Source organism: Mastomys coucha, unplaced genomic scaffold (assembly GCF_008632895.1).
Source record: "Mastomys coucha isolate ucsf_1 unplaced genomic scaffold, UCSF_Mcou_1 pScaffold5, whole genome shotgun sequence".
Lineage (NCBI taxonomy): Eukaryota > Metazoa > Chordata > Mammalia > Rodentia > Muridae > Mastomys > Mastomys coucha.
In genome coordinates this window covers 44,891,194-44,900,793 of record NW_022196911.1, presented here as the reverse complement: position 1 = coordinate 44,900,793, position 9,600 = coordinate 44,891,194, and the positions used below count along the sequence as shown (strand labels likewise).

The 9,600-nt window shown below is 45.2% G+C and overlaps 1 protein-coding gene across 1 annotated transcript in view; it reads right to left on the bottom strand.

Annotated features, from left to right (window-relative positions):
- Gfpt2 (glutamine-fructose-6-phosphate transaminase 2) overlaps window positions 1-9,600 on the bottom strand; it is a 50,018-nt gene that overhangs the window by 22,212 nt on the left and 18,206 nt on the right. Inside the window, exons 5-9 of the mRNA XM_031352899.1 lie at window positions 8,395-8,453; window positions 7,633-7,767; window positions 3,942-4,003; window positions 715-794; window positions 106-223 (exon numbers count right to left, since the gene is read on the bottom strand). Of these exons, the coding sequence (XP_031208759.1) occupies window positions 106-223; window positions 715-794; window positions 3,942-4,003; window positions 7,633-7,767; window positions 8,395-8,453 (454 nt within the window). The remainder of the gene's footprint in view (window positions 1-105; window positions 224-714; window positions 795-3,941; window positions 4,004-7,632; window positions 7,768-8,394; window positions 8,454-9,600) is intronic.

Sequence of the window (9,600 nt, the reverse complement as noted above, 5' to 3'; positions counted from 1 at the left end):
ACACACACACACACACACACACACACACACACACACACACACACACACACGGTGTTCAGACTGTTATTCTTTAATCCCAGGAAAACAATGGAAATGTTTAGCTACCTTGCATCAGAAGCAAAGAAGAATTCCACGGCTTTATCGCCCACAGCATGCAGGCAGGTGGAGCTGTCCAGTCTCTTCATTCTAGTCTTGCAGATATTCTTCACATTCTCAATATTGCCTAGTAAACAAAAGAACGGGTAGGCTGCCCTATTTGCATAACACGTGGCAAGGAACCCGCTTTCCTCTTTTAAATATTGTGTGGGAGCAATCTGCAATTTTTAGCTACGGCTGTGCCAGCCAAATCACGAAAAAGCTTCCCAAATAGCTCAGCTGAGCTGAGAGAGCTTTTAAATGGCTACAGTGGGCAAGCAATGCAAAGGAAAACAAACCAAAGGAACTCAAATCAGGGCATGGACGCTGCGCTCGCCAGCTGCCGCCTGCCGCTCTCTATTTCTGTGCAGGTCTCAGAATATTCACGATGAGATGCTTTTTTTAAAAATAAGATGGAGCTGAGTCTCCATTGCATGGACATTGAAACCTGGGGCCATGAGGCAGCTGGGTTCAAGACAGAGTGTTGTGGGTGGTGATGGTATGCCTGCCTCCAACCAGAGCCGGCTGCAAGGGGACAGCTACCCCGCAGCTGATTGTTGATGTCCTCGGGAAACTCACATGTCCGATATAAGACGGGGATCTGCTCTGTGGAGAGTTTGTATTTGCTTCGTACCCCGATGAGCAAGGGGCTGCCTCTCCTGCAAGAAGAAGAAGATATCAAGGGCTCCCTCATCTTTTAGACCCTGGGCCAGATGTGCCCTCCAAATCCAGTCTTTTCCCTGAAGCAGAAGGCTGTGTTTACGTCACACAGAAGGCACATCTTGACCTTGCGACCACAGGGACCAATAGACTGGCAGGCAGATGTCGGCTCACTCGCCTGTTGTCATCCAACTACCTGACCAATTAGCCTAGTACCATGCTTTTCCCCACTATTTTGAGACCCTGGGCTCCTGGTTCTCTAAATCCACACAAACAGCAAACCCGCATGGGTAGGTCTCAGGGGCTAGGCATTTACCATCAGGGAAAGGCCTGGTGTAAGCAGGGGCACTCTAGGTTTCCATATCATAGCCTTCACTTACAGGGGATCTCCAGATCAGGAGTGTTTCTTACCCTGTTTTGTGCCTCCTTTTGCAGAGCTCAGCTCTTGGCTTCCATGAGGTAGACTAGCTGAGTTTTATGTATACAGTTGACATTTACAGATTCAACCAGCAGTTGAAAATGCAGCTAGAAAACGCTCCTAAGAGCCAAGCTTGGTGGCACAGACCTATAACCCACAGGCCTATAACCTTGGAAGGCTGAGAAAGACGGACTGCATGTTCCTATTTGGGCTACAGATTAAGTTCAGGGTCAGCCTGAGCAACTCAGCAAGATCATGTCTCAACAAAAATAGGTAAAACAAAATAAAACAGGGCTTGGGATATAGCTCAGTTGCACAGTGTTTGCCTTGTGTACGCAAGATGTGAAGTTCAATGCCTAGTAATAGTGTGCGCGTGTGCGCGCACACACACACACACACAAACACACACGCATGCACACCCATGCACCTCCACATGCCTGCACACATGTAAGAAATTGCATTTGTACTCAACATGTACAGACCTCTGCCTGTCATTCCCTAAGGAATACATACAACTATTTAGTTACAAGATATTTCCATCGTATTAGATATCTATAATCTATATCTATCTATATCTTTCTAAAGCAATCTAGAGACGATGGAAGAATATATAGAAGTCATACTCAAATACCACACTGTGCTATTTTACACAAGGGACCTGAGCGTCCAAGGATTTCAGTATCTTGGGCAGGGTTTAGTCTGAGAACTCCAGAGATACCAAGGGAAGACGGTACTCTATTTTGTGGGCTATAAAAGGCAGGGTCTTACCTTGGCTTGAGGGATACGCCACTAAAGGAAACTTAGAATCTTTGACCTGTATAAAACTAGATTTTTGTCATGAAGGGAACAGTGATTTTACGAAGAACAGTCTTCAGGAGATGACAGAAGTGACAAAGGCCTCCTTCCTCTGTGCCCCTCTCTTACCAGCACCGGACTCTCTGAGTATCTTGGGAGAGAATCCTCAGTGAAGCATTCCCCTGGTTACTATTGATTTTGGTAATTGTGCTGGAGGTATTATCTCACAACTTTAATGGCATCTTACATTCAAAATGCAATCCTTCTCTTTATCTTATAGTGTACATAGCACTTACATCAAACAACAAGCAGATCGCTTTTATAATTCACACTATTTAGATATCTGTTATCGTAGAACCCCGGCATGCAACATTCCAGACACCCGTTCCTCACTGTCCTCTCTCCATGTAGGACCTGGTCTTACCACCTCCAACCGAGAGCTAGGGAGAAGGCAGGCTCAACTGTCCAAGTGCCATGTGAAGATTTGAGACAGGATCCCCAAAACCAATTTTTAAAGCTATACACAACAAGTAGTGCATGTCTGTAACCCTAGCGGGGGTTGCGGGGAGGAGAGGCAGGAAGACAGGTGGCTCCTCGGAATTCATTGGCCAGCCAACCTACAGCCTAGCTGAATGGGGGAGCTCCAGATTCAATGACAACTTGTCTCAAAAACTAAGGTGAAGGGGCTGGCATGATGGCTCAGTGGTTAACAGCACTTACTGATCTTGCACGGGACCTGAGTTTAGTTTCCAGCACCCCTATGACTAGCCATAACTCCAGTTCTAAGAGATCTGATTCCCTCTTCTGGCCTCTGTGGCTAGCAGGCACCCCCATGGTACACAAATACATGCAAGCAAAACACTCATACACATAAAAGAGAAAGCACCTGCACACATGCACCCTCATGCACACACTGGCACAAATACACACTCCACAGACAAGGTCTTCATATGTACTTAGACTTATGACAGTTTAAGAGACTAACAGTAAAATTAAAAAAAAAAAATAACAGTACACTGTAACAAAAAGTTAGCTTAAACTTATATGAATTGTCTGTTTCTGGAATTTTCCACTGAGTATTGTTTGACCACTGATGACAGAAACCTTAGACATCACTCTGACACTGCCTGGAGCTAGAGACGGGGCTTCTGTAGCTAACACTAATGGTGCTTTTCTCCTCCAACATGCTTAGCTGGGAAAAAGACACTGAACACATTTTATGAAGACCACTTGGGCCAAACACCCCTCTTTTCATTCTCAAGATAGGAGGCAAAGTTCAGAAGGATTGAGAAAAAGGCACTTTGAAGTGCCTTGACTATTTCGTATAATACTTTGCTTTGTCTAAAACTAATCAGAGACCTTGTCCAGTGAGGAGGAGCTAGCTCAAACTGCCCGCCCAAAACAATGATGGTTTACGCATTAATAATAGAGTTTAAAGCTATCTGGGTTTCTGAATAGGTGGCTCCCAGATCTTAGTGTTCAGACCAGGTCTCCTTTAAGACACAGAAGCCTCTCGAGATGTCCCAAGGGTTGGCCTGGGTGCTCCAACCATCTGTTACAGCCAATTTAGAATGATCAAACTTTACTGCTTCCTCACAGTGCATTCATGTAGTAATATCACATCATGAGATTTTAAAGGGAGCTTCTATATTTGATAGAGACCAACTGGTATTTTATAATTCTATTCTATGATTTTATGAAATTACATTTCAAATGACAAATTGGACTCGATCCCGGGGATGGAGGGATTATGATCAATTCATTTGACTTTCTGGGTCAATAATAGTGACAGTTGTCAAGGGACAGTCTTACTCAGCCCAGGTCTCTCTCGGCCACATATATATTCTGAATGCTTCCTTTGTGCCTTCAGCATAAAATCAGCAGCTGCAGGGCACCGAGGCCCCTCAGAGTTGGAATTCCACCAGAGCCTTACCTTGTGGCGACAGCTTCTCCCGGGTAGTGGATGCTCTTGAAAACCAGTGCAAAGGCGCCTTCCTAAAAACACAGCAACAAAGGTCATGAAGGACTGTGACCTGACTAGCCGAGCCTCTGCAGACCACTGGCCCGGGCACGTCATTCCAGCCTCTTTTTCATAGCAAATATGGGTTGCCTAAGGAGCTGAGTGCAGGGGCAGCTTGTGGAAGATGGTCAGCTCGTGGTTAGAGGAGAAGCCAAATAGATGGCTTCATGCTGACGTGCCAAGGTCCAGCCCTTACAGATCTCACTGTGAACACTATCAGCCACAGTGGCTTGTCCAGGCTGCTAAGGAACTCCTGTTAGAGATGATGCCTGGGTGCAGGAGTACAGCTGGAACCACAGAGAGTGAGACCCAGGGCCAGGGATGCCCTGCACTGAGACTCCGGAAGGGACCTGTGCAGGAAGCAGTTGGGAGGTCAAAGGAGTTGATCAGCACAGCTCAAACTGGGATCCAGTTCTGGCTCTATCCCTTCCTTCAGTTGGGCAGTCATCTCAGCGATCCTCCAGCCTTGTTTTCCTTATCCGTGACGGAGAGGACAGCAGTTCTAGCTGTCTGGCTTTAAGGTTTAAGTCTAAAGCAATGTAAGTGCCGAGAATAGTGCCCAGCCTTTAGATCACCCAGGGGAACTAGATCATCTAAATTGTTAAGTCTCTTATCATGTTGTTAATTCTTTTATCATTTTTATAGCTGTGACTGCTATCTGGCCCCCTGGGCCTGGGCCTCACCTTTCTATTTGTGTGAAGTTAGAAACTAGACTGTGGCTTTTCTCATTCAGGACTGCAGATTCCTTTTCTGAGATGTGCCTGTGTATTTACCTACTTGACTTTATGGACACTATGTGTACACAGTGTCCATAGAGGCCTTAAGAGGGTGTCAGATCCTTTGGAGCTGGAGTAACAGGCAATGGTGAGCCTCAACATGGATGCTGGAAATTGAACCTGGGTCCTCCATAAGATCAGTAAGCACTCTTAGCCACTCTTCTCTCCAGTTCTCCAAATGTCTTTTTTATTTAAATTCATCATACAAAATTATCCCTTGACTCTGACCAACCTAACTAATTTGCCATGGCCTCAGAAGATCTCAGTTGTGGACAAGTTATGAATCTGAATTTCCATGTGAAGTTCTCAGACTTTAAAATTCTGGGTGGAATTCAGGGTCTGTGACGCCAGGGTGATACATCCAATTCATGGACTAAGCCACAAAGCTAGTGAGTTCTAGGGTTAATGTTCCAGGATCTCAATGGGTTTTCAAGCTGTCTAGGAAGAAAGGGCTTTAGGCAGATCTTGAGTGTCATGACCTTATCCCCACTTAGTTGAATTTATAATGAAGGATAGAATGAAAATATATGTCCTGTTCTCTGTCAGAAAGAGTTCCATGTTGCTTTGTGTAAGAAATTAAAAAATCTAAAGGTGCCACTGTGGGGAAAAAATTTCTAAAATTCAAAATTACAGAGTACAGGGGTTATAGCTCAGTAACAAAGTGCCAGGCCCTAGGTTCAATCCTTAGATGGCAACAAAACAAAACAAAAACAAACACTAAAGAAGAAAACACTGTGTTGCAATACCTCATCTGTTTACTGTAGTTTTACAAATTCAGGATGCTGTACATTAGGTACAACTGACCCTCCATGGATGCAGATATGAGTGTGGCTCAGTGAGGGAGAGCTTGCTGAGCATGTGTGAGATTCTGGATTTGATTTTCAGTATCAGAAAGACAAAGAAAAAAATGCTCTGAAAACTTGTTCCATTGTTACTGGTCTGGGCTGTGCATCTAGCCTATAGTGGAGCATCCTGAGTGAGTGTGAATGTTTGTAGATGCTCGGTCCAGGGAGTGGCACTATTAGAGGGTGTGACCCTGTTGGAGTAGGTGTGGTCTGGTTGGAGTAGATGTGTCACTGTGCCTTTAAGACCTTCATCCTCCCTGCCTGGAAGTGAGGAGGATTCTGCCATCGGCCTTCAGATGAAGATATAGAAAAACTCTCAGCTCCTCCTGCACCATGCCTGCCTGGATGCTGCTGTGTTCCCACCTTGATGATAATGGACTGAACCAGTGACCCTGTAAGCCAGTCCCAATTAAATGTTGTCCTTAAAGCCGGGCAATGGTGGCACACGCCTTTAATCCCAGCACTTGGGAGGCAGAGGCAGGTGGATTTCTGAGTTCGTGGCCAGCCCGGTCTACAGAGTGAGTTCCAGGACAGCCAGAGCTACACAGAGAAACCCTGTCTCAAAAAACAAACAAACAACAAAAAAATGTTGTCCTTATACGAGATGCCTTTGGTCATGGTGTCTGTTCACAGCAGTAAAACCCTAACTAAGACATTGAGCATGCACAGACTTGTCCTTGTCATTGGTCCCTAAAGTATTTCAATGTAGTGTAACAACCATCTACATGGTCCCATTGTACTAGGTATTATAAACAATCTAGAGATGATTTAAAACACACATGGGGATGGGCACACATTGCATACAAATACTATAGCAGTTTATATAAAACTTGACTTGGATATCTAGTGAGGATCTTGGAACCAATTCCATGCTGGAATTGGTACTTGGTATTTCATACCAAGGTATGACACTGTAGAAGATGCTATGATTTAGAAATAGGTCCTCTAAATTATGGACCCCTCCACCCCAAAGGATGGCGTAGATCAAAGGGTTTTGGCAGTAGATTCACTCTAGAAATGTTCATTGAAGGTTGGCATATCTAAAACCATAGCATGATAACCCACAGCAGCCTCCGACCCAAGGTGTCCTGGATTCTGGACCTTGAACACAATCTCCAGGCTGCCGTGGCCTTGGGTGGCAAGGTTCCTTGGGGATAGACTCTAAGATGTCTGGATGCCTCTTCCCTGCCTCATGTGGGCCCCCGCCTGCTCTGCCTCCTCTAAGAAAAGTGTTTCTCCTCGGACAAGCCTCTAAGACCCCATGTCTGTTCCCCTGGATGACCCCACCCCCACACCCTGCCATCCTTGCATCTAATTCCTTTTTGAGAGTAGCTGTTCTTGGATCTAACTGTTTGATGTGCCACTAGTTTCTCTTGCTGACTGTCCTGGGACACTCCTTTCAGCATTTCCCCTCCCTGATAAAACCACAGTCTTCTTTAGGAACTAAGAACATCTGTTGTCCCACAGCTGTATCTATGCACACTTAGCATAACTCAGAAATCTATTCCTGTGTATTCTATGAATGAATACCTTTCTCCCTCTCTCCCTCCCCTTCCTTTACCATTTCCACTCTGTAATCAATAGTGGACATTTCTCCCCTTGCCTGCTTTACTGACAAGGAAGAGAGACTATAATTCTAAGTCTCCAATATCGGTCAAATTCATCTGATTAGTACAATTTTTATGATTCAATTTTAGACAGGACAACATGAACTGGGACAGGTAACTTCGCACCAGCACACACCCATGGTTATAAAACCATAGACTGGAAGGCCTGCCACCATCTCAGCTGGGCCAAAACGAAGCAAACATTTTGTTTGATATTCAATCCCCAAGCTGGGCTTTCTCCAGATTCTATAGGAATGTACCATCATAAGTGCACACGCTATGGACAAACTATCTTCCACCCTTAGTACCCTGCGCACATTTGTACAAGTGCTTATGAAAAGTAAAGGTGTTTAGACAGATGGGACTCATAACTCACCAACTGCTGAATGACTCTTTCGACCAGTGTTGAAAACGTAATGTCCTCAGTCTCTCTGTTGTCAAATACATATTTAATCAGCTTGGCGATGGTCTCCGTGTCTGTTTCTGACTCAAACTCGTAGCCTTTGCTTTCCTGGAATATGGGGTTGTACCCAGGGTGATAGATTTTGGTCATTGTGCAACGCTGGTGGGGCCAACTCCCTCTAGTCCCTCAAGATATGACTTAAGGCAAGAATAAGCAAAACTGGGAAGGGACAAGAAATGTCTGCCAGAACCCAGCAGCCAAGCGTCTCTGAGTCACCCTCTTACTCCCAGAGACCATCCCTCCTCGGGAGCCTGTCTTCACTGTTAATCTGGACACTGCAAAACAGCAGCAATGATGATAAAATATGTTGACTCAAACCCACTCACATCCCAACTCACACCATACTGCAGACATTCACCGTCTGCCTCCCCACCCCACAGTCCACGGTGTTGTCGGTGTGTTACGTAGCACAAGCTACTTTGTGAAATAGCTCATGTTATTTTGATTCTGTAAAACCACAGCAGCCCTCAAGATAAACACTAACGCCCTGCTATCTCCCCAGACAAGGTCTGAGCTGAGGCTGAGGCTCATGCTCAGGGTTGTGACATGCATGGCCCAGAGTGTGTCTCACTCAGTTCCTGTGTTTGTTTCTGAGGGGAAACAGGCTAGGTGAGAGTGTCAAAGGGAAGATCAAGGCTGAATCAGATCTGTTTTGCCCCGAGGGAAACCCCTTACCAGAAATTTCCTTAGATCCTTGTAATTAGTGATGATTCCATTATGGATGACAACAAATTCTGAAAGAAGAGTTTGCGGAAGAGAGAAATGAGCGTTCAAAATGAACTGGAAGGAAGTTACCAGCTAGATGCTAAAGGAATGAAAAGTGGAAGCACTTCCCTGAGATGTGTGGTAATCGGGTTCCATTTGCTTAAGACTGACATTTACAGTGACTGCAGATTACTGAAGGGCCACCTGTCCATGATAAGCATCCAGCACCTGACTGTGCACAGAACTCTGTCACTGGATGTTAAAAAGTCTTCCAGCTTCCACAATTATTTATGTCAAAGATGGATTAACCTTTTCACTATCCAGAAACATTTCCAGACATTCCCAACTGTCTTTAGTTCTTTCTCCTTTTTAAATAAATCATTTTATTTTATGCGTATGGGTAATTTCCCTGCATGCCCATCTCTACACCACATGCATGCCTGGGGCCTCTGGAAGCCAGAAGAGAGCATCAGATGCCCTGGAACTAGAGTCAGACAGTCTGAGCAGCTATGTAAGTGCTGGAAATTGAACCTGGGTTCTCTGGAAGAGCAGCTGGTGCTCTTGCTCTTAACTGCACGACTCATCTCTCCTGCACTAAGCTTTAGTTCTTAAAGGGGAGTCACAAACTAGCAGTTTATAGATGGTCTGTGTGTGTGTGTGTGCCATGGCACATGTGTGAAAATCAGGGGACAACCTTCTGGAGTTGGTTCTCCCTCCACCCTTATGTATGTTCAAGGGACTGAACTTGGCTCATAAGAATTTCACAGTGGTTGCTTTTACAAGTTGAGCCATCTGGCAGGCCCCTCTAGCTTAGTTTTTTGAGCCAGAGTCCCTCACAGAACCTAGAGTTCACTGACTTGGCTGGCCTGGCTGGCCAATAAGCTTGAGGGATCCTCAGGTCTCTGTGTCCCAGCCCTGGGATTACAAGCATCTGCGATGGCACCCAACATAGGTGCTGGGATCCAGCTCCAGTCCTTGTACTTGTATGTCAGGCGCTTTGCCAACTGAGCCAACTCTGCAGCTCTATGTAAAAATTCCCCCAGTTATTTCCTTTGCTCTGATGTCTTCTTGGGAGCATCAGGCATCCGTAGATTGGATCTGTACTGACTATTATTCTCCTTTCTTTCCTTCTTTTTATTTCACATCTATCATGACATTGTTTCTTTTTTTTTTTTT